Source organism: Dermacentor silvarum, chromosome 6, assembly GCF_013339745.2.
Source record: "Dermacentor silvarum isolate Dsil-2018 chromosome 6, BIME_Dsil_1.4, whole genome shotgun sequence".
NCBI classification, from domain to species: Eukaryota; Metazoa; Arthropoda; class Arachnida; order Ixodida; family Ixodidae; genus Dermacentor; species Dermacentor silvarum.
Window position 1 is genome coordinate 136,039,377 of NC_051159.1, and position 25,690 is coordinate 136,065,066.

At 42.1% G+C, this 25,690-nt stretch overlaps 1 protein-coding gene across 1 annotated transcript; it reads right to left on the reverse strand.

Moving 5' to 3' along the window:
• LOC119456075 (glycine receptor subunit alphaZ1) lies at positions 1–25,467 on the reverse strand. The gene is made up of 8 exons (XM_037717675.2): positions 25,253–25,467; positions 23,728–23,816; positions 22,233–22,300; positions 21,056–21,279; positions 20,114–20,196; positions 18,094–18,228; positions 9,318–9,649; positions 1–2,142 (listed from the first exon to the last, which is right to left on the reverse strand). The coding sequence occupies exons 1-8, from the start codon at positions 25,327–25,329 to the stop codon at positions 1,957–1,959; spliced, it is 1,194 nt and encodes a 397-aa protein (XP_037573603.1). The 5' UTR covers positions 25,330–25,467; the 3' UTR covers positions 1–1,956.
• Between the last annotated feature and the right edge of the window lie 223 nt (positions 25,468–25,690).

Below are 25,690 nucleotides of genomic sequence, written 5' to 3' on the forward strand. Positions count from 1 at the left end.
CATTTTATCAACTATTTTATTACAAAAATATACAATGGTGTTGAACAGCATAGACTCACTTAAGCTTCAGCACGGAGAAGCTTCAGGACGCGGTGACCAATCAAGAAACATACAAATGCATTTCTTCTAACAGTGGCAGGAAGGGCTGCAACGAAACTAAAGTGACCGTTGTCTTTTCTTTTCAAGAATGTGTCATTTCAAAGGAAATAAATACAGGTTCTGCCAAACTGAGATTAAGGTAAAATATCACACCATATGAAGTTACTTTAAGAGAATACACTATTCTGACAATTCTGATATCACCCATCACTCTCTAGTAAAACAATAATGGACCGCAATCCAGTAAATAAAGTTAGACATACTCGTATATCGTGTTTGTTTCTTTCATAATGTGGAAATTCATTCTAAGACTTGCAAATTATAGTCGCGATTTTCCGCAAGATTTAGTGCGGAGTGTTTGAATGACGGTAGTGCCATAGGAAAACGCAAGTTTGTCAGGCCTAGTTGAATTACTCTGATTGCAGCACAGACAGAAAGAATAATTCATCAGAAACATCGCTGCATCAAATGAAATTGCATGAAATATGATGAGCTCTTGCATTTTGTGCCCAGCAACGAATTGTTTTGATCTCTACTGATTAAAACTGAGGCTCCTCAGAAATTAAATGACTTTATTTTTAGACTTACCAAGTTAAAGCGAGGTTCAAAATGTACAGCCATCGACACATGATCACGTAACATAACATATGTTAACAGATTTCCAAGTTGCCATCAATAACAAAAGTGTTCACGCAGACAGCTTGAACAAGTTCAGTGATGTCTACGGCCCGTGGTGAACGCACAAAAAAATAAAATGTTCACGTTTTCGGAAGTCTCGGTTCATTGCCTCGAAAAAGTTAGTGTCAGGGTTTGGACAAAACACCCACATATACAAAGTCCATCTCACAAATCTTCGCTGGCACTTCGGTAATGGTCAACTTTATTTCTAGCATAGCTTATTCCTTAATACTAGGAACAGCTGAGCTTAACTAATATTGTAAAACCACTAAGCGATAACATGGAATACGCAGTTTAGTTGAGACTGTCAATTGTAGCCACAAGGCTAAGGTAAATGAACGCGAGGTTATATTTATCAGAAATAAATTATACTTTCGGATGTTACAGCACACATGCTTTGCTGAAGTGAAATGGCTGGTATTGAAAGCCTTGACGTTGTTCTTTTCAAATTTTTTATACACTTTACATAACAATATACTAAGGTTAAATAAAATCTGTCTTCAAACAGTGAAAGTCGTCATTGTTAATGTAAAACCAGGCTTAAAAACGACGATGCCCCCATTAACAAAATGTAAATAGAACTTGTCTTTCCTTTTGAAGAGCTTAAACTTGTATGTCACCGCCCGTGATGCAACACAACCGTAACGTTTAAATCAGACACTTTTACATGACGGTGATAATTTAGGTTGCGTTTTAAGAATCTGCTTCTTGTTGTTTATATTCTATTGTTGCTCCATCAGAGAAAAGCAACAGCGCGACATATTTCACAATAAAGATCGGTGTATATTTTGCAGTCATCAATGCACACCCTCACCTCAACGCCATCAAGTTTATCCGCCATCAGTGCCGCGTTCATTACTCCTCCAAATAAAATTATTGAGCGCCACTTTCACTGCACGTACCTAAGCATCCCCACTGAGTTTGCCCTGCGCTAAAAAGTTCGAGGCACCAACCTAGCCTTACCTGAAATAATCGACAGAAGCTACAGAGGGAAATGAGCTCATGACTTATTCCGAACTCGATAGTAGTAAAGGAGACATGACTGGCTGCTCTAAACTAGTGTGCGTCATTATCTGTGGGCGCTATACTGGTTAATTTAACGAGCGCTCCCATTACCTACCTTTGACGCCAGTGTAAATACGTTACAATGAGCATCTCGACACTTTATTCGGTGATGTTCTACCCTGTAAAGCACATAAAGTACGGCCAGTAAATGGCGTTAAAGACGAGGAAGATGGCCGGAAACGCTACACGGCAGACCTGGTCAATAGTTTTCGCCCGGACAGTGCATGGCACCGACGCCTGATTTTCTGGAACAGCGTTGACAATCGCCACTCCGTGCTTTGTTGTAACCATACTTGACTCCTGAAATGCAAAAAATGATTACATTCAGTTCAGACTGAAGGGGTGAACTGTTGCGGCTGCTTTGCTTATATGCGATGCCAAATTACAAAGCGTTAAAGATTCAACACTAAGGAATTCACCGTGCTTACCGAAATATATATTGAAATGATGCGGAAAGTGTCGAACTACAGAGCACTTACAATAAAAAAAAACATAAACTATTAATTTATATGTTAAAGCAGATAGAGCTTCCAGAATTTGCTAGCTACAGCACTCTCTGTAAGTCCACAGAAACCAAAGCAAACCCGCAGACACTATATTAGCTGCCGTCAATTGTATCCCACCCGCATCCGAGGAGATTATTTGTGTAAACGAGATAATTAGTCACAAATGGAAGCTGTCTCAAACTTAGTCTGTTCTTCTACATAGGATGCTAGATTAAACTGGAAAGAAAGATACCTTGAGAATGTTTGCAACCGCAAAACTAAACAAAAGAGACAGCATGGAATTTTTGTCACGCTAAGTAAGAACACAGTCAAGATGTTACTATTGAATCATTTCAGTTATCGCTCATGGTTCCAAATTTATTTAGTGACCGCTAATATTTACGGTTTTGCCACCTACGTATATTTCTGTATTTTATGAAGGGAGGCGCAAAAGTATGACTTTAGCCTTTCGCCCATCTCTGAGCTTACCGCAACGTTATTCTGTCTCGAACGCTCCAAGCTTCGTGAAAAGCTCGCGCAATATTGCGCAAACTAGATTACGGGAGTTATCTTCTCAACTGCATCCAGCGACACCAATAGGATGACAACGACACGATAGCATTGAGAATTATGATGACGACGATAGTAAGATGCGCGCCAAGACGTAACGAGCGAACTGTGAACAGCTGTCGCAGCATAAGGCTACATGTGATAGCATCCCATACTAATTAAAGGATGTGTTCATTATGAAGCGGCGACACATGTCGCAGCGTACTAAAATGGAAGTACGGACAGACAGAGCAAACACTGTTTGAAACACCAGACTGTTGTCGCAGTAACAGCTGGTATATTTGTGTGTTACAAAGACAAGGTTACGTCCTCATAGGCAGGGGGTGCTTAAATCATTCCACTTCGCTGTACTGACATCGATTCCGTTCTTTCATGTTTCATTGGCGCGCGAAAGCAGCACAGGAAAGCCTAAGGGAAGCGAGCTCGACAATACACCGTGGACTTGCCCCATTATTTACTACTTGAACAAACGAAGTGCCGAAAGCTTCTCCCACGCACGTGCTTGCTCTTTCCGTGGCAAGGAACGCTTGCTGCAATCATTCCTCGTTCAGGGTGAAATCCCCTGTAGCATTTCAGGATTCAGAGCTTTTAGCAAAGCGAAAACTGCCAGAGGTGCTTTTGACGCCGCGAATAAATTCGGGGCTTGATGTGAGCTGCCAAAGAGCAGCCAGAATCGTAAGTTTTTCGACGACCACGCACGGCGAACAGATAATGGGGGTTTTCGAAGAGGCAAGAGAAACAATGAAGCAATGTTACCATCTGCCAAACACTAGCGGTGGAATCCGAAAGTTGAAGGCCAAGCAGTAGTTTATGCAAGTAGAAAGCTGTAGTTTTCGAACAGATTTGAAAATGACGCAGATCTAACTAGAACGGGCGATTAAAGTTTGTATGGAATGCCTACAATTCCACTCTACATTTAGGAAACTGCTTTTGTCCGGTTCAGCGCCTCCATTGAAGAGTAATATAAAGAACCGCTTTATTGCAGCCAAACTCATGCGGCCCCACGAAGGTGAAGCTTTGTAGCTGATCATGATATATACACACGAGGAAGATTAAAATTGGTGATGATATGTAGAGATGATGAGGATGAAAGTCAGATATGGAACTGCGCTCACACTAATGCCATCTCGTTGTGGAAGCGGCCGCCTGGCCGCGCAGGAGTATTAGGGAATGCGTGAGGTATATGGTTTCAAACGAGAGACATGCACTATCTCTGTCCCACAGCAACGGTGATCGCATGGCGTTCTGACGAGCGACACGCGGTAATTAACCGAAGATGTTTGCTCAATAACCGTGCAAGGTCCAATAAATCAAGAGAGGCATTTTACGCATAAGCCGGGAACGCGCACACGAGTCCGAAGAACTTCGTCGCCAGGAGAAAAAGTCACAGCCCGGTGAGTCGAGTCGTAGTGAGACTTCCGAGCGTCCTGGGAGATGCCGGTGCTAATGCGGGCCAGGTGACAGCAGTCCGTGAGGCGAGACAAAAATTGCTCCGAGAATGAAGCTGCTGGGGGCACAGGAGTCGAAAGGAACGATACATACAGAACGAAACTTGGTGAGCGGCCATAGACAAGGAAAAGGGGAGCAAAGGCGCTGGAACGTTGCATAGCCGTGTTATAAGCGAATGTCAGGAACGGTAGGATTGCATCCCTGTTCGGGTGGTCGGGGAGGATGTGCATTGCAATCACATTTTAGGGGGTATGATGAAAACGCTCCGTCAAGTCCTGGGTCTGCGGATGATAACTGGAAATCTTGTGAATGGTGTTTGAGGCTCGCAGCACTTCGGTAAGGATACAAGGGAGGAAGACTTTGCTGTGGTCACTGAGGAGAATGCACGAAGCTCCATGGCGTAAAAAAAATGTTCCGTAGAAATAAATCAGTGACTTCGGTGGCAGTCCCGCATGTAGAGAGGCTGTCTCCGCGTAGCGTGTTAGATGGTCAATGGCCGTCACAATCCAATGATTGTCACTTCAGGTTGTTGGAAGAGGGCCGTACAAGTCTATTCCAATGACTTGTACGGTGTCATTGTGAAGCGGGACAAGGAAGATGTTGCAAAAATCCACAAGGAGCTGGTGCCGGTTATTTGTGGCTTTGACAATGAACGCAGGATGTGACGCACTTCGCAACGGCCGAAGAGAGGCCAGACCAGGAGCAATGACTTCGTATTCTGTCGTAAATCTTCTGGTAGCCTAGATGACCAGCGGTCGCATGATCGTGAAAGGCTTCCAATACCTCACATTGTGGAGAACGTGGTAAATGTAGTGATATAAAGCCCCACCGGGCAGCTTGAATTGATTAAGTTTATTCTACGTAGCGTAGATTCTAGGCTACGTAGATTCTACGTAGCATAGATTGATTCTACGTAGCGTAGATTGATTCTACGTAGCGTTTGGTGCTACAAGAAATTACTGACGAATCCAGGCCGATCACGGAGATAGTGAAGTCTAACAGAGCGACCAAAGAGCAAGATGTTGCGAGGAAGGAAGTGGCACGGCGCGCAGGTGCTAAACGTCTAAAAGACCTAGTCGGCTTTGGCACGCGAGGAATATGCGCGTGATCGTAGCTTATACTACGTTTAGTACTTAGCGTGCAACGCTGTTGAAGTAAGCAAGATCTTCCATTTCCGAGATATATCACTTCGCGTTTTCCGTCTATGCTGCGCAACGCGCTAGTGGCTTTTGCTTGCGCCAGCATGCACGCTGAGGATGTCGATATGGGCTCCAAATAACAACAAGTAAAACAGCGGAAGAAAAGAATGTGTTAGAAGCCGTAAAAAACAATGAAAGGTAAAATGATCTAAAACAACGTTTTAGAAGCCGTACAAAACACGGTTTGTTGCTTGGTAAAGAATATACATTTTTTACCCAATACTCAATGTAAGCGAGCAACAGGCTTCGTAATTGCTGGTAAGAACACCCAACTATTCGTTGTGAACATAGCCACTGCACAAAGCCTCTTTCAGCATTGCATGCGATTTGTGAAACGGAGTATAGAGGTTTGAGTATTGGCTGCTGTGCTCGAAGGCCGAGGCTCAATTCCACTGTCGGTCTTGTATTTTTTATTACAGAGCTCCGAAGTGTGGCGAGACCTGAAAGAACTACCTACCTGCCACAAAGGGCCTAGGTCGAATGAGGTAAATTTTGTTTCGCATTACTAACAACGCATCTTATCTTCTTATGATGGCCAAGGTCTGAGGATACGAGTATATAGTAAAAGCAAGTTTGACTCTTCAAATGATTTTCGCGGTTTCTTACATGTTTGAAAGTGAAAGGTTGATTGACTTTATTGATTCAATGTGTTCAAACTGCTCATCTCACACTATCGCGTCTTGGGCCCACCAGATGGAGGCTTTGTGCATTTTCATTAGCTTGGTCACAATGTCTCAACGAACTCCTAAAATATTAAAATCTGAAGGCAATGCAATAAAACTGAAAATATTAGTTTTCACTCAACTTTGACGGATTTAATGGACAATCTATTTAATGTGTACCCAAATCGAATAGAGTAACATGAGCCTCTTAGCATTTTCCCTCCCAGGAATGTGACCGCTGTTGCCAGGAATCTAAACTGCATCGTGCTTGACAACAGCATACACCAAAGTCCTCGAGCCAGAATTGTAGTTCACATCTGATATGCAGATTTTTGAGTAAGAAGAGACTGATAAATTCCTGTCATTCGTAGGGAAGTTCGTTTTTTGAATCCAAAGCATTCTTTGCCTCATTTCAGGCACTTTAAGTTAGGTTTATAGGTAAGTAGGTATTTCCTTTTTCGACACACTTTGGACCTCTCTAATAAATAGAAAGGCATGATCCCCAGTGCAATCGAGCCTGTACATTTGAGCAAAGCAGCCTACCACTGTAACCACTAGGCCATGGTTCCTTTTTTTTCTTTTTTCTTTATCGCATGAATACGCCTCTCGTGCGAAAGTCGACTAGCTCTTTCAGACGGTTGGCCCGTGCGCCGGATGCCAGTATCTCGTGTTCTTTCCTCGTGGCAGTTCGCACTTTGAGATGTTGCGTTACAGTGCACAACCTCCGGGATCGGCCCACATTACCCAGTACTCTCCTCGCAGCAACTAACGTCGACGTAGAAAAAGTACGACGCTGTAGCTCCTTCATGATGGCCGAGGTGAAACAGGTTTTATCGTTTCATCACCGAGCGCAAATTCCAGTGTCGTTTAAGCGTACACCGCATGACATAGCTGTAGGTAACGTACTATAGTATAGCCCACAGCCACTGATGACGTCAAACAATTCGTATTACTCTCGGTTACGGCCTCGCCCAGTGCCCATGTGGAACACAACAGTCGGCATGCCGTAAGTTCGTGTCGAATGGCTGCAGTAGATAAGCCGTCGGTGCCCCACGAGCGTCGTCACCGTCGTTTTACTGCTGGCGTCATACACACACGCACGTGCCAGACATATAGTATAGCTCTTCGTCTTACACAAACACATCGGTCCACCTGGGTAAAGCTTTGCGAAATCGCAAACGATGTTTGGTAGTCAGCTACTAGCAAAATGCCTCGCATAACATCGATTCCCGCAGTGCAGGGGAACTGCTTCATTTTTTTTTGTTCCTGCGCAACAGGCAAACATTTTGTTTGCACAAAATAATGTGACACGTAAAAAAATTTTGCATTTTTGACGATGACCATTTCTTACTAGATTATTGCTGTTATGAAGAGTCGTTTGGCGCTAGCACGAACAAGCATTCTGGAATGTACCGTGATGCTCGTCTCAAATGACAATCGTACTTAAACTGTGAGTTCAAATTTCAATTGCCGACTACTCTGCTGACTGCTATCTTTGCGCTCTGAGCGCTGCTTGTCTTTCGGTGCAAAAGTCGGCGAAATAAAAAGTTACATTCTTACCTCACGCTTATGGCAGTACTTGCTTTTTCTCCGTCAACGTGACAATATACGCCGAATTTGTTTACAACGTAGCGGGTGCAGCAGCAAGAAATTCATAATTATGAACAGTATAAAATACAGAATGCAATCGTGTATCGATCTGCCGATGAGTACCTCAAATCAATTTCCGTTCTTTTCCGGCAGCTGTTTACGCCGACTCCGGACCATGTTTTTTGCGTTTGTTTCGCGCTGGCTTATTCTCTCTTTAGATAGTATATAGATGCCTAGGGGAAGATGTTCGCGTCATTGGGACGGGCTACCTGCAGTGTAAGCCGGACTTTGAAAAAGAGACTCTAAGCTGCATTTGAACACGAATCCGCTTGGTGTGATAGTAGAATTTTACCACGGACTTCATCGCTCAGCTCCTAACGCTTCGCGCGAATATGTATTATACCTCCATGCCATCTAGTCGCTTAGATATCTGGCGCACCGAAAGGAGCGTAGTAGCCAAAGGCAGATGTCTCAGAGGATCAGCCATGTTTCAGTGGGCGTGGCTCCAGAAAGATGCGCAGCGTGCCACAGCGAAGCTAAAGAATGTTTCGTGCCTCAATGGGTGCGAGTCATGCTGCTCTTCCTAGCTGTCATGAATGCTAAAGGCGTATTACCCTTCTAAAAAGCCCTCAAGCAACCTTTCCCCTACGTCAATCGAATCTTATTCGCACCTTTAGGAATAGGGGTATTGGTGACAGCCCAAGGCCCGATGGCAGAGTTGAGAGATCTTAAGAGCCGTTTATCAAGGCCCATTCGTAAATGTCTGCACAGATTTATCGAAAGTTTCCTATGTCATTGATTTCTACAATCGATTCGATGCGCTCATGTTCTATATCTATTTGTACGCCATTTTCAACATCCTTCCAATGTTCTGCGTCGCAAACGTTTCTAAGGAAGCATTTGTTCTCATATATTTCAGGATATTTTTTTTAGTTTTCTTACGTTACTTGATCTGGTGTCATCAAAACTCAAGTATGCCAATTTCACATGCATTGGCAAATGAGTCCATGCAGATACGTTATAATTTATTCATACAAGTTCATGTCATGCTTAAGTCTGAGGTTAAACCCGTATGATGCTTCGTAGCTTAAACATAGCACGATGATTAATTGAGTCTTATATGAGCTCTACTTAATACACCAGATTATATTGTCACGTAGTAGTGACGCTGAAGTAAACAGTAGTAAAACTGTGTATGACGAAACTGGTTCACGCCACTTGGCTAGAATCACGCCACTTGGCTAGAACATGGTTTATGGCTGGCATTTTTCCTTTAACTTTGATAAAAGCAAAGTCAGTTTTCTTTCTGCCTGTTCATTTCGGCAATGTTTTTTCTACTTGCACCTCTCTACATTTTTTGATGAGCAAAAGCGAGGCATACGGGTATTTGGGATGTCTGCGACGAGAGATGTAATAAGTTATGCACAATGACGAGGCAGCAATAACAGCAACGGTGGCATCTGCCTTTTTTCAGTCGGACAAAAGCTATAGCTTCTGTGGAAACCCGACAGCTTTATCACCTTGTCTCGTGCCTGTATCCTGGCCAGGCAGCTGACAACGGTGAACTCGAGTAGCGCCGAGAACACGAAGCCCGTACAGGCTCCCATCCACACATCGATTGCCTTCACGTATGAGACCGGAGGCAAGTTGGACTGTATGCCGGAGCCCTTGGAAGAAATGGTGAGCAGCGTCGTGACGCCCAGTGTGGTTCGCGCCGGAATGGACTCAACGTCGAGCCAGAAGGAGACCCACGAGATGACCACTATGAGCACTGTAGGCAGATACGACTGCACCATGTGAAAGCCCAGTGACCGCTGCAAGTGGAAGTCGGCCTTCAGGCAGCTGTACTCCCCTGCATAACACATGTATGAGAGTATGAGATCCAGCGTATCACTAGTTGTTGAAGGGACAGTTAGTTCATAGAGAGAAAGATAGAGATAGAGACGGAAAAAAAAGGAAAAGAATACAGTTTGCCACTGTACATGAGGGGGGGGGGGGTGTAAAAGAGAGAGCGAGAGGGAAGACGTGAGAATAGATTCATGACATGCACTACGTCAAGTTCAGCGTATATCTTCCTAAGACACCCTTGTGAAATACATTGCACATTGTCTTCAACTTTTTTTTCCAAATTCACTTGGAAGTGATTACGCAAGAAATTCATTCTGGGTGTGAAGTACGGTGCATGTGTAACTGTAAATGAGTGGTTTACTCATATTCTTGTCATTCACTCTCGAGAAATTTGACAATAAATTGATCTAGACCTCTGTGTCGTCCGAGACGCCCGAAAGCAACCTTGAGGTGTAATTCGAAATCACTGAGACTGCATGAAAATACCGGACGAGGGAGCAGCATGGCAATATACTAAACGTAGTTTAATCTTCTCAGCGTTTAAGCAATGACATTCAGTTTTTCAACACAGCAAACATATGACAATCCTGGAGATAGTTAATTTTTCACATACATGGAGACGCAGATTTTGGCATCTAACCATGGTATTTAAATTCTTAAAAAGTTTATAACATTGCCGTAGACAAAAAAAACACGTTGAAGAGCGATTATGTCCCGTAGTTCTGCTGGGGTCTCAGGAGGATATATAGTGCTCTCGAGTGTGTCGCTTTCATGTACTATAGAAGAGCTTGTGTGGCTTTTTGGGCTGATAAGCTTTGTGTCCGGGCTCCCAAGGACTTTGTTTCTGTAAAATGCCGACCGTGCATTCTACTCAAGGCACACTGGAGATTCTGGGTATGTTTGACGAAGAGGGAACAGCGGCACTGGAGACGATCGATAATGTCTTCCGATGTGCACTTCGACCACATGAGCGACTCATCAGCCCTTCCAATGCAATAATTGGATTGGAAGAGCTGATGATTCGTCCATGTGCCCGAAGAATGCAATAATTGCATGCGTTATGGAAGGCTACTCCGAAACGACAGCAGTGTTGCGTAATACTTGCTATGGCGTAATAGCACGTGAAATGATATGAAGTAGGAACGGCACAGGAGAGAGCAATGGTTCAAGTGCTGTTCTTACTTCATATTGTTTGTCGTCCTATTGTGCACCATAGCAAGAGTATGATAGTGTGCGAGTCATATGAAATCAGATTATAGGCTTTGACAATCCAAAGCAACACGCGAGCAAATAGCTATACCATATAGCGAACGGCTTTGAATTAATAGGACATCTGTGGTCGTTTGACATGTACGTAAATGAGGAGTACACAGTGATTACTGCATTCAACTATCAACGTATTGTGGCGACCGCTGCCGAAATTTGAACCCGCAATTTCGTGTTCGCCCTCAGAACGTCATAGCCACTGAGACACCATTGCGGAAAGCAAAATGTGCGTAGAAGTGCTGAGCGATTTAGCTTATGAAGAGTCTAGTTGAATATCAATTTTTACAACTGACTCGAACCCCTTGTCTGTCAATTCCAGAATTACATAATCCAGGAATTTCACTAGAAATGTACAGGATCATAGAACAATAGTGTTTTTATATGTTTCTACTTTATGCTGCATAAAAGGTAGTAGTAACTGTTTGTGTGCTTCGAACTTATTTCTCAGAAAAAGAAAGGAACGAAAAACGGGGAGCAGCCTGGTGTTCATTGTTCGTTCATTTACTTCCTACCACCGTGTTCTACTAAATCTGCTCATCGCTTGCATCAGTATCTGAATGTTCTCGCTATTCAGCGTATTTCGTTCAAGAGAGTTTGTTCACTGCGGTGAATTAATGTAGCGATATCTAGACATATAAAAAAGGCGGATTAAATCTCTGCAAACAAGTAGCGTCCGTTGTCCGGAGCTTATTGTTTGCGTATAATCTGGGGACGCAATGCTAAATCATTGACAGGGGTATAACATGAGGGATACGCTTGGCAAACTTTGACCTAGATCGATGAACTGAATCTTGCAACATCCTCGACGGCTTCAGATGTTAACACCCCGGGGCAACAATTGTATGGCACCAGGTTATTGACGAACGCATGCATGACTCGTGTACTGCCCATATTGTTCCTCCTATTCATGTACTTTCCAGGGCCAAAGTCCCGTGTTGTGTATACTTGTTTGCACGAAACTTTGTTGTTTTGGTATTCTTGCGAGAGCATCACAGTGCGTTTCTTGGCTAGTTCGACTGGTCAAGAACATTTATCATAGGAAAGCTCAGTTCATTATCAACAGCGACAAATACAATACGCTGTATATAGCGTTCTTCGCGCAACGTTTGTTTGACCATAGCTATGAACATCAAAAGTTCGCATAGCTTACCTCACGCTCACACGGAAAAATTATAAACGTATTTGCAGGAGCCCAAGCTTTGAGCAAAGGTTCAAGTATTGTGGTCAAAATGAATTGGTCGGTTGGTTGCTTTGTTGTGGCTTACAAATGGCGTACGAAAGCAAGACGGACAAATAGGCAGACGACACGATCATATGGTTATCGATGTCTCCTACTTTTTCTGTGAGTGCTTCAACACCGTTTGTAAGCTGTTTAATACTCTGCAGTTCTCGGCTGCGTACGTGAGATGCAGATCAAAAGTATGACTCAAAATGCGTTACGGCGTTTGTCGTCTAAAACCGGAAAACCTAAAATATCTGCACATATGTTATCATTAACTATAACTTCAGATGCAATGTCAATTGTTGGTGCAATTGTGATAGATCCTCAAGATTCAAATGTTCGTAGTCTGGCCCGAGTTCATTAGTGTGCACATTATATTTCGTATAAATGTTCAAACAGAATAATATACGAGTAAAAACGCCATGCGGGTACTTGTTTATTATAAAGAGTGCCCTTGAGGAAAGAATGCAATGAAGAAGGCAAACATAATGGGCTGAAATATGCAGATAGTTAAGTGAACGCATTGAACTAAATCTGTGTACGTTGCGTTACAGCACCATATGTAAAAAACGAAACGGAGCTTAATGACACTCATGCAGTTCAAGTGTAGTGCGAGAAAGAATATATGTAATATTTTATCACCTTTATTTAACGGGGTGCTTTGCATACCTGCAACATGGCTTTTGCGCGTCATTTACTTAAGCGCGAGCAATCGCCAGTCGCGAGATTGCGAGAAAATCTTACAAAATACCAAATACAGAACAAAAAAACGTAACTTTCAATTCACAGTGATATTTCGTTTAAAAGCACGGCGTTGAACCTCCCAGCTTGAAAATGACTTAACTGTAAACTTTTGAGAGCGAAGGAGACGCACATTTGACACCCAAGAAAACCACATTTTCTGACCTAAATGCCTTTGCAAAGGCACTTGTCAATGTGTTTATGTAATTCACAATGTGTTCGCAACCATATAACAATGTGTGTAGGCCTACCGTGAAATTCCTTTCAGACGAGTATTAGAGTCTTTAATCACGCACGAGTCACAGTCATGTCGATCATAGGCGTCTCCAAGAGGTTTAGAAATTGCCGTCTCCGACATTTTAGTTTTGGGTTTCTGGGTAATATTCCAACCAATTAATCAAGCTGCATAAATAAGGATCGTTAGCTTTTCTGCGTGTATGGAAGCAGTTATTTACCCTTCAGGCGACGAGGGCTTCGAATATTGCATTACGATGCTATACGTCTCATTCATTCGATGAAAATGTATGTTATTCTTAGTTTTATACTTACTCGTTTAATGAATGCACCAATGTTACTTACGCTCAAGTTTGCTTTTATACACAGTGACCTCAGTTACTGTAAAGAGCCGTGAGGTTTAATGTATCAGTCACACTCAGCGCCATTGGAACTCATCCAGCGTCCGACTTTTTGAATCATCACTCAGTGCATACTGTGCACCTACCTACCCATTTTCAGATATCTGAAACGTTTTCCCGTTCGATGGTTTCAGTTTATTTACCCTGCACCACTATGGCTCGCCGTCTGATTCATGGTCCTAACCTTTGGTCATTGTAGGCACCATACATATCATTTTTCTAATAAATATAGACTTGCCAGTCGAAATAAACTTCTTTCATGGATTTGTGCTAATTATGTTAAACAAACAATCAAATTCTCCGTCATAAAATTTTGGAACGCTTCAACAGTTCACAATAAAACCTCCAGATGCCTAAGAAGTTTCAAACGACTGCTAAAACCACATGTCTCATAATTTCATAAAATTGTACTCTGGTCCTTTTCGTTTTGCTTTTCCTATTCTAATTTAGCTTTTCCGTGCTCCTACTAGTAAATTCGTGCATTGGTTACTTTGTGAATGGACGACTTTGCATTGACTGTTTAGCTGCTATTCTATGTGCATTTTAATAGTCATTATAAGAAGAGGTCCTTTTACGGTGCTTCTCTCTGGGACCTCTTTCTGTACATTTGTTACCATCCACTCTATTATATATTTGATATCAATAAACTTAAGCTGAAACCTCTGGTCACATTAAAATGTTTGCCGTTTTAATAAAAGCCTTCCTGAGAAAATCAATTTGTTATCACATCTTCCCTATTTTAAGCATTTGGGGGACGCTTAAGGCGGTGGTCCCACTCCGGCGGCACGAGCCCCCCGTTTTCAGTACTTTTGGAGTAACCGTGGCGGCTCTTTTACTTAGGATATAAAGTTGTGGTATATACCATAAAAAAGCTTAATTTTTGTAGATTCGAACTATATATAATATAAGGAAATTGATTAATGTGATTAGAAATAAGTGCTCAAGAACAAACATGAGATACATGGTTATTGCGAACTGTGTCTCAGTTGTGACCATATTTAGAAGAAACTACCGCACTTACTGCATTGCGGCTTGCTCTGTAGCCTTAGGACATATTTATCTAGTTCCTAGACGTAGCAAATTAATTTTTAATTTTTACTTTTTGGATAATTTGCTTTTGAAAATTGCCAAATATTGCAATCTTCTGTTGTAAACAGCCCGGCAACTACATGCTCAAGGAAGCAAAATTTTCGATAAAGTAGAATTCAGGGAATTTACATTTAGGACACAAAATTTCATTCATGTAACTTTATTAGTTTTAAAGCGCAGCTTCGCAGCTTTATTACCTTCCCGCAAAACTGGGCAAAAATAAAACCAGAATTCTAAATATTGCTTCTTTTCGGGCCGCATTATTAAGAAAGCTAATAAAGTTACACGAATGAAATTTTGTTTCCTAAATGTGAATTTCTTGGCCTCTACTTTATCCAAAATTTAGCTTCCTTGACCGTGTAGTTGCCGGGCTGTTTACAACAGAAGATTGCAATATTTGGCAATTTTCAAAAGCAAATTATCCAAAAAGTAAAAATTAAAAATTAATTTGCTACATCTAGGAACTAGATAAATATGTCCTAAAGCTGCAGAGCAAGCCGCAATGCAGTAAGTGCGGTAGTTTCTTCTAAATATGGTCACAACTGAGACACAGTTCGCAAAAGCCATGTATCACATGCTTGTTCTTGAACATTTATTTCTAAATCACACCAATCAATTTATTTATATTATATATAGTTGGAATCTACAAGAATTAAGCTTTTTGTAGCTTATACGACAACTTCATATCTTAAGTAGAAGAGCCGCCACGGTTGCTCAAAAAGTACTGAAAACAGGGGGCTCGTGCCGCCGGAGTGGGACCGCCGCCTTAAGCCTCGCCTTAAGAGTGGAACGCAATAGCATTCAAAGATTCCTGACTGCTACTCACGCTTCCCGGCAACTGCATCTTTTGTAACCGTAACGTTTACCGGGAAATGCTGGCGGCGAACGCTATGCATCAAGGCGAGCTTCCTGTTAGAAACAGGGCGTCTTGCGTGGGCCGATCCCGGAGGTTGTGTACAGCCGCGCCAAATATGTACACTATTTTCAGGTTGGTGTAAACGTTTCGCACTTTTAATAGTTCAGTCTAAGAACATAAAACGCATGCCCTGTTGTTTTGTTTCATGACATTTGTCTGTGGGCTGTCATTCTCAGAACTCCGAGGAATAATTTTGTCAAGAATGTAAGAGAAGGTATGAGAACTTAAGTGATAGAAATGTTAGGCAATATAACCCGCATATACCGCATGTTATATACCAAGGTGTGCCGTATACATATACCTTAATATATATGGGAATTAAATATGGCCGACGCCGCATGCCGACACCATATTTTCGGCGACACAGGGCCCTTAACGCTTTCACGGAAAAGATTGTAATGTGTTTTTTGAACGACCAGCGCATCATCGAATGACACTGTATTCGTTTCACTACGGCGACGAGTGTGTTGAACAAGCTTGTTGGCGGCCTAAATGACGTAAGTATTTGGTGTGGCTGATGAAGAAGTAGGAATTTACGGGATGAGATTGTTATTTCTAAGCAGTTATTATAGCCAACTGACGATACCGGAGAAGTCACCTTTCATTTCAATTTTACTCACTCTTTTTTGCATATTGAAAAGCGCCGCAAACGTTTCATTTCATGCCCAAGCAAATTTAAATAACCATATTTGATCTTACAAGCATAATTTGCCAAATAACCTAACTTGTGTATGATGACTATACGAAAACAGGTGCATATATTTGGTTTATTATACACCTTAAACACATTTGGAAAGCAAGCATTACCTTAGACAATCAGTTTTTTTGCAGACGTTCCCAGGTTCGCGGGTTTCTAGTACACTCTGCCCGTCGTTAAACATTAGTGCCTAAAAATCTATGTTCTCTCCTACATATACAAGTTAGGAAGAATGGAGGCCACTACAAAACAGAAGAAATGGGCAAGGCCGTGAGAGGGGAAAATCGGGTTTGCTACCTTACACAGGGGAAAGGGTAACGGCGCAGATGTGTTGTGAGCTATGTTTTTCCGACATGTGTTGGTTTTTCTTCATTGATAGTCTGGTCACAGTTTTATGGGCTATGCACCACTAGAAGAAAATTTTCAGAGACAGATATGGGCTGAGGAGACGCACAGTGTTTAGGAAAATCTGCGGAAGTACATATTTTACCTAGACTAACCACTTTATAAAAAAGGTTTGTCTTTAGCTCATCAAAACATTGCAACAGACACAAAGCTTATAAAACACACCTCTTTTCACTACATGGCACTTTTCTTCAAGAGCGTAGCAGAAATTTAACAGATTGGTTTCAATGAATAGCGCACTTGCGAACCTGATGTAAAAAAATCAAACAATTTAATAGTGAGATTAAGAAAACGCCCCAGACCAAATAAAATGAACATTAATCCAAGTGCAGCTCAGTGCAAAATTCTGATTACTAACACGATCAATAATACACCGTCAGCACGTCTCGCAATAGCTAGCGTAAAGAATCTGGATAATTATGCAGCGTAAGGTTTAACGAAATAGTCAGTATAATTACTTATCTTACATAACGAAACAGCTTGTTCTTTGGCATATAGCACTTGAAGCACCCCGTTTAAAGTCGCTGCTAACAGTTATAATAAATGGTAAGGGAAAAGAAGAACAACTTTATTGATTAATACCACGCTCAATAGGTACAGCTCCCAGAGAAGGGCCCCACTGGCTACTCGGATGATGGCCCTTCGGACCTCTCCCTGTGAACGGGACCGCGCCGATTCCCATTGTGTGCGCTCCGTAATTTCCGTGTTTGTCTTTTGTGTGTATGCCATGCATGCCCACGAAATGTGGTCTAGGGATGGCGTGCCCCCGCACCATGTGCATGTGTCCGTATATCTTTCTGGATAAATTTTATGGAGTATGTGCAGGTTGTTATAGGTATAGGTTTGCACCTTTCTACATATAATCTGTTCTTCCTTACTGAGATTCTCATGGGAGGGGGGGGGGGGGTCTGCGGAGTCGTTCTGGTCAATTGGGATGAGGCCGTCAGAGTCGTCCTGTGAGTGCCCGTGGTGTGTAATAAATACGCACGACCTACTCTGTCAGCTGTTACGAAACGCCACCTAATATTACTTAAAGATACACAGTTTCCCACAATTGAGAATTCATAAATTTATGTACGCTGTGAAAGCAGAGGAAGCGATACTGGGAATATAAAATGTTATCTCATGTATGACGAGTTTTCGATAGTAAGAAAAAACAATAACGAACCGTCTCTCACGTCACACTGCGCTAAAGCACATTTGTTCTGTTTTCAGCTATTATAACTATGCCACAAAAGTCCTGTCATAGAGTTTCTGAACGAAATACTCATGGATACATCTAATGATCATTAACACATTGGATTATATAATTATTAACACATTGACGAGGAACAGCGCTGAGATGTATTATCCATTCAAAAACTATTTTCTACTTTCAAGAGGCATCCACGGGTTACGGTGTTATTTTTTCTTGAATATGTCTCATTACTTTGCAAAGAAGCCTTATTCTTTTCTGGAAAATGCATGCCTTACTTACCAATGTGAAATTTCTCCATGCAGATTGACGTATTTATATTTTGAATCTCAAACTGTGGTAGCTTGAGGCCTTCAAATAGTATTATCGGATTGGATTCAGACCACTCCAGGTGCAGTTCTTCGGTTGTTTTCGAGACTGTAGACAGAAAAGAATTTATATGTCATCGAAAAAACAAAAACAAAGAATTGATCACTTCTTTAACGGTGCTCAACTAGAAGTAAGATGATGGGTAGTGTTTAGTGCGTGAGGCTATTGGTAGTGGTAATTGTACCTGAACTGCGATTAAAGAAGCGCATTTCAAAACTCACAAGAAAAATACACTTTCACAAAACGATTTCTATTGGAAGAAAACAAAACAGCCAAGCTAGTGGGAATATTTAACTTGCAAAATACCTGAGTGGAATATGCCTGAATAATGAGCTCTTTATTTCAACATCATCACTGCAGGTTAGTGTCTTAATCTGGCAAAAAATTGTACCATAATGAGAAATATCGCCAGATGGACAAAAGAGCTCCAATAATGTTCGGCGAATTCTCCCCTGCTTAAATGAGCAAAAGTCGTAGAGGCAGAAAAACTTATGCATTCATGGGAGATGTCAAGATTACATTATTATTCCAGAAAACATAAAAATGCCGAGAACTAGTATTTCCCCTTTTATATTTATCGTGGTAAGTATCCTTGTGCACAAGTTGAAGCTTTCTCATCGTTTTTATCTCGATGTGTCACATCGCTAAAAACTTCAGCTGTGTCAACGACACGCTTCAGAAGGGCACACAGACGTAATTGCTAATGAGTAAAGGACGCTTTGTGGAATAAAAAGGCAATAAAACACATTTGTAGACGCGCATTTTTCCGACTCTTCACCTATTAGTTTCAGTTCACTGTAGAGGATGTAGAATTAAACAGCGAGCGCATTACTACTAACGTAAAATCTACATACCAACCTTGGAGAATGCAATATGTCAAAATCGCAAGTTACGCTTATACACTGTCTCCGAAATTTCAGGAACATGATATAACCTTTGTTAAAAAAAGCAAAGATCTAACAAGCATATTTCAAGTAAGCTACAGCCTTGAAGACACAGTGTACTACGGAAAGCACATAGGTATGTTTTTTACGCGCCACCCTATAAGCACACTGATTTATTGAATGCACATAGAATTCCTCGTGCCAATGAAAGCAAATTGTCAATGCACCCTTAAGAACTACTGGTTGGTTAAGGCATTTGTAAGGTAAAGAGCAGTCTCGCAGATCGCCCAGTCATCTGTTACTATTATGTGAAATGTAAATGATGTCCGTTTTACGTGGCACCATTTCAGCACTTTGGTGTGCACTGATAGTACAGAATGGGATGTCCACAGCCATCGAACTTCAGCAAGAATATGCCACAACTGGTGATTTCAGGCACTCGTGTTCTCTGTGGCCATTTCTATGCGTTACTAGTCTGTGCAAATGACTTGTATTTAAGGTATGCCGAAAGGGGTGAGATTTACAATATTAAGCTAACCTAACAATATTTTTCTCGGGTTTATTGTTATTTCATGTGCAGATACCTAAATGTACTGGGAGGAGCACTGAACGTTATTGCATCAGTTAAATGGAAGTGTCATTAAACTCAAGTTTCACTTAGGCAAGCATCAAAATGGTGAGGAAGGAAAAAGTTCTTTGCTCCAAGTCTGGCGCATTTTTCTAAGATCCTGTTACGAGGCGCGCTCATACAAGGTCAATTTTTGCGAAACTTAATTCTCTGAGAAAGGAAGCTGGCTGGCTAGCATGGACGTTGAACGATCACGTGAAGTAAGCGTTCGCCACGGGTTCTTAAATACCTCATTGCATACAAGAGCGTTCTCAGAAAAGAAAGCTTCTGACCATTTTCTGTTACTCTTATACATCAACTGTAGTGAATTTTTTTTTGCAAAGTCAAAGAGCTTCGTTATCTGCTTACAGTGATCGATTGTTCTTTGCGTTCAATCAACAGTGTTTAAAGTGTTTGGAGCTGTTTTTGCTTTTGGACTTACATGAGGCGAGTTCGATACTGCAAACTTGGGAGTCCATGGGAAAGCGATATAAATCCATCATACATGCGAACCTTAGCTTGAGCCTAGAAAGAAGAAAAGAAACTGCTCGATCAAGGCGAGAACTTTACTTAGTCACCTTCCTCATCATTAGAAAGTTTTCGCAGCGCTTATATGTTCTTGCGTTTGTTTGGTATCAAGAATTATGGTCCACCACATATAAACCACGATTATTTCCCTAAGTCCAGAAGGTTGCAACTAAACTTGATACTCATGAGGTGCCTTAAACTACAAGTTTGGCAAGGCACAAAATGAAACGCCAAACAACGTAACTTTGCTGATGCTTTTGCCATTCGACTGGGTGCATAAAAACCATAGGAACAAATACAAAAGACAGCGCAAGCTCCGTCCTCCAGTTTCATTAGCGTGAAACGGAAGACTTGGCTGGCTTGTCTAGTAGCGAAAATGATGGTCTCTTCCCTGGGTGTCTGTAACGACTGCACACGTTCACCCATGAATCAAACAAAGCAATTATTTCTTCTCCATTTTGCACATTGTTTCAGTCCGCAGTTCCTAGGTGCGTTCATCAGCAAAATGTAGAACGCAATACTTATTCAGAAATAAACCTTGAGAAATAAGCAATTCATCGCCGAATATTTTCTTTCAAAAACGAGAAACATTCTGCTTCTTGACTCATGGGATAACACTGTTATTAATGTAGCTGCACGATTCTCGGTCTTGAACATTTAATGAAACTGCGCCAGAAAAAAATCGTGCATTATCCTTACTCAGTTTGCGGCTAGTTACTTCGGTTTCAAACATTGAATGTATCGCACTTTTTTAATGCCTATTCCAAACACGAAGCAAATAATAATAAAAAACTACGCAGCGGCTGCTTAAATGTGACAGCTATTTCAGACACGCAATCAGAGGCCAGCGATTTACCTGAGCATGTACAGGATCTTTCCGTTTGGGTTAACACGGACCAGTACATTAGGTACGGTGACATATTGGAACTCTGCGTGTTTTGCATTTGCGAAGAATACTTCTGGTTTCCATATTCTTTGCACCAGCTTTGGATCATTGAGGTCCAGGGGCCTCGATACGTTGGGGCTCGTCAAGCGATCATCTTGCCAAGTCTGCCGCAAATAAAGATCAACCTCGTAGTCCTGAAAGTAGTGTAGAAAAAAATCCAAATATGACAAAAAGCCAAAAGCAGTAGTATTGATGATACATCAACAGCAGCAAGTTCCAAAACGAAAGGTACTTATCAAGGAATTACGCTCAAACTTCTACTGCTGATACATTTAGCAATGTCTTTCTTTCTTGCCCAGTGTGCAATGTAATTGGCTGCTTTTCGGAAGATACCACCTTTAAACAAGGCGGAACAAAAGGAGGGCTTGTTTTTAAAGTTAGATTTCAGTATTATGAGTGAAAGCCGACAGTGAAAGCGTGCACTTTTTACATGTTTTATTTTCCTTTGTTAGATATTTTACTAAGTGCGAAAGGTCATGGTCTTTAATTCGCCAAGTAGAAAAGATAAACATGCACTTTATGAACATAGGTGTTTATTACCTACGTGAAAACTTTATTTTTGATAACGGCGTTTCGTTCTTGAAGTCATATCTCTATAAAGTGCACTCTAAGTCGCAGTGCAGGGGCTTCAATTTTTTCTTCTTAACTGAAGACAAAATTGCGTCGACATTCTGCATTGGCTGTCTGGCACATTTATTCCCGCCTTCTTTGCCGAACAGAAAAAGATGTGTTCACACTGACCTTAATAAGAAAATGAACACGGCGGACACTTATGCGCCCTTCTTGCGCGTGTGCCTGCGTACATGCTACGGTCTGGTTAAAAAGCTCTTCTCTATAGAGATTTGCACCGTTTATTACCATGTGAAAATAGTTGGGCATAATATATCTCTTGGTGGCCTTGAGGTATGCAGAATAAGTTTGACTACGCTTACGTAGACTCCGCGTAAAGGTTTGTCCTCATCTATGCTTACGTTCACCATTGAGAGATCACCAAGAATGGAGATTTTAAATGCGTTTAAATTTTTCGTAGCGTGGTTTCGGACAATGACGCTAAGAGAGATATCAAAGCGCTACTCGGCCAACGTACCATTGTGGCAGGATTTATGGACCCGAAGCTCCGTATGTAGATTTCGCAGGCGACTTTCGTTGGCGTTCCTGCAAACGGCGAAACACACCAGCTGCATAAAATTTTGCTTCCCACTAAGAACGTACCGAGAAACGCGCTTTTCGCGATTGCGTGAAACTGAATTCTTCGAAGCTGCAAAAAAAAAGAATATTGTAAGTAAAGCAATATTTATTTTATTTTACGCGTTCTTTCTTTGCCATCGTTTAACAACAAGCTGTCAAATGCAGAATGTCACTGGGTCCCACAAATCCGCCCCCCCCCCAAAAAAAAAGTAATATACGTGCGCACAAAGCACAAATATGGATAAAAAGATGCAACCAAGACGTATTAGACAAACACCGTCATGCACTACTGTCCTCTGCGCCGATCTGCTCGAGACTGCCATGCGTGGCGTCCCTACGTTTACGCTCTTTCGTTTTGATATCAACTTCATTGCCCATCATGTGGAGTCGTCTTTTTTTTCGCTATTAGAATGTTTATGTTATCATATGCCTACTAACACGCTTACACCGTACAGTATGTGTTTATGCCTTGCGCTCGCGCCCACGCCACTGCCGAATTGCAACCCATTTTGGCATGTGTACTGACGTCCTTTCGTCTTGCTTCTTTGGCTTGGCGGGCAACATCAACTTAATTTCATTACTCTGCATAGTCAGCAAGAAACCACGCTGTGCATCAGCGTGAATCTTCTTTTGTCGCAGTCGTTTTATGCTCTCCTGGTGGGAAGAAAACCCTCGTGTGTCTAGTTTTCTCCAGAATCACCGGCCAGTTGCTCCTTGCGTCACTGTAGTAATATGAACAGCGGTTTATCACGAGCACCCACATGGACAGTGCGAATAACTGCGCGCAGAGCTGCACGCTGTGACTGACGTCGGCGTACGCTTAATCTCACTGGAACAGATGAACATGTGTTCGGATGGTACCCCTAACCTTTGCAAGGAAACAGGAAACAAGTTGTGTGCTTTATTTTTCACATATACATGACTTTTATAATAATTCGGTAAACTCTACTAATCGGAAGCTACTCAAATGAGTTATGCTCTGCTGAAACGTGTAAGCATAAAAGCTGAGCAAGTATGTAGGTCATAAATAGATACACGAAACAGTTTTGTGCAGAAAAACGAAAGTAGTTCAAAAGGTTTCGTAGCGCATATAGATATTCAAATATATCAAAGTATTGTAGAATCTTTCCGTCTCAGGAACATCTTGGCTGATAAAGCGCAGTACAGGATGTCTTTGATACCTTCTAAATATAACGGAAAAACGGTAAACGCGCGTAACAGGCGTGACATCCCGGTAGTGCTTTTACAACCTTAAGATACATATAAAGGTGCATGAGCAAGTGAGTGGAAACGTTAACGCTGCAATGAGGCCGTAAAGACAACACATTAGTTGCTTTACTTGCATTTTTACGCAGAGAAGGCAAACTGGCGTCCTATAATATGACAAAACATACCCAGATGTGTCGTTGGAAGCGCACGCCGGTCATAGGTTCTTAACAAGTCGTCAAGCTTCTCCAGGTCATCCAGCGCTCCGTTCGACCGCCTAAAATGACATCGCGATTTAGTGTTCTTCTAAGCAATAACAGATATGTAATATTGGTAATGTGTCCGCAGCTGCTTTTTAGCTTCTTATTTGCTACATAGAATATAACACATCGGGGTTTGCAACAGCAGACAACGAACACGTATCACAAACAATTCTAAAGTGTTAGACTGAAAGTCGCCCTTAGCTGGTGTCCGAAATAGTAGCTTCTCGTGAAGATGTTGGCTATGACGTAAATCAGCGCTAAGAATAGTACTAGGTACTCAAATAATTCCTTAACTTTAAAGATAAGGCGCTAGAAAACATCAATTTGAACATCAAATAATTTGCAGAATTTAGTAAACACGTTGTAATTCCATGATTTCACTGAGTTAAATTCCTATCAAAAGATAGTTTGGACACCTAATGACATAACCATTGCTTATCTATGTCACTGGTTCTAGGAAAACGTGTATGTGAACCTTGATAAAGCATTCTGCTCGAATATACAAACATATTGAATGCCAATAATATCACTAGCATCAATTTAAAGCAGAAATATTTTCCGCAATTACAGAATAGTACAAAGTCCACGGTAATATCATGCAACCTCACTCCTTTTTGCTGCTTCAGAAGTCTACGTGCAGAAGAATAGTACTTTTCAGGACTCTACTGCACCTTGACAATTTCGAATATGCCTATAGGACAGTTTGAAAGGAGTTTATCAGAGGATATAGTTTAGCATGCACACTTGTAAGACCAGAAAACTCATTACGGGTGTTTTCAGAAAAATACGTTTCTTTTAATTATTACGTCATAGTGCCTAAGACATAGCACGAGTTGAAAGCCACATACGCGCATAATCCATTCCTGGCACAAAGAACAGTTTCGGACGCACAGACATAAGCTGACATTATATCACCCCCGGAACAATGCTGCAGTTCCTTGACAATGCTGCCCGTACTGGAGCATATGTGGCATTCTCACCGTGATAATGTCATATAAAATAGAATGCGCGAGATCAACACTCTGTCAATCCTCACTAACCATAAGCTCGGGTGATTAGACCATATGTTTTCTATCTCAAACATTCTGCAACTGCAAAATGTGTATCTGCACCCTTCTGTGGAATTCTTCGTGTACTACCATAGCAGCGTAATGAAACAAATTATTGCAACATTGGTAAAAACAAACTAACACTGCGATCAAAAGTCAAAGGTACCGGGAAAATTCAGGGCCATGCGACGACTTCCACGCAGTTTATTTTAGAGCGCATTCCTACTTCCCAGTCGTAATTTGTTACCAGGAGTTACGAACTAGTGTGATAACCAAAATACTGATGTCGACACTGCATGCAGCGCCACAATCTCTTGTCGCACTAGACTTCACAGTTTTTAGTACACTTTCGAAGGATAAAACAAGTATAGACTGTCAAACAATGCGAGGAGCCCACTCACCTCTCTTGAGCGAGTGTCATCCGGAGGAGGGACAACGTGACGCAAGCGCGCCAGACATTCAGCGCTGAAAGTGGCATGCGCACCGTCCTCGCAGCCCCCTCACAGAGCTCCGACTGCGCGTCTCGAGCTCCAGCCACGGTCGACCGGACCTATCCCTCCCAGCCGTGCTCGAGCTCGGGTCCGGACTGGAGCGCAGGCGCGCGAGCGCGTGCTTGCCGCGCTTCCACCGACAGCCCCGCGGGAGGGCAAGAGTGGGAGCGGGCGTGCGGGTCCCTCCTTCCCCTTTTGTTCCCCTCCTCATCCTCCGTTTCTCGACAACCGCAGGCGCGAAGCCTCGGCGATATCCAGAGAGGCACGAAAGGCGGCGTACGGCCAAAAGCGGCGGCGGCCTCTGCTGCTTTCGCGCGTGGCACAGTCAGTGGTTCGAGGTTTAACTTC

Coding starts and splice junctions, on each gene's coding strand:
- LOC119456075 (XM_037717675.2), bottom strand. CDS start 25,329: ATGCCACTTTCAGCGCTGAATGTCTGGCGCGCTTGCGTCACGTTGTCC. Junction 23,817..25,252: donor ATGACACTCGCTCAAGAGAG/GTGAGTGGGCTC, acceptor ATGTCATTTTAG/GCGGTCGAACGGAGCGCTGG. Junction 18,229..20,113: donor CAGTATCGAACTCGCCTCAT/GTAAGTCCAAAA, acceptor TTCTGTCTACAG/TCTCGAAAACAACCGAAGAA.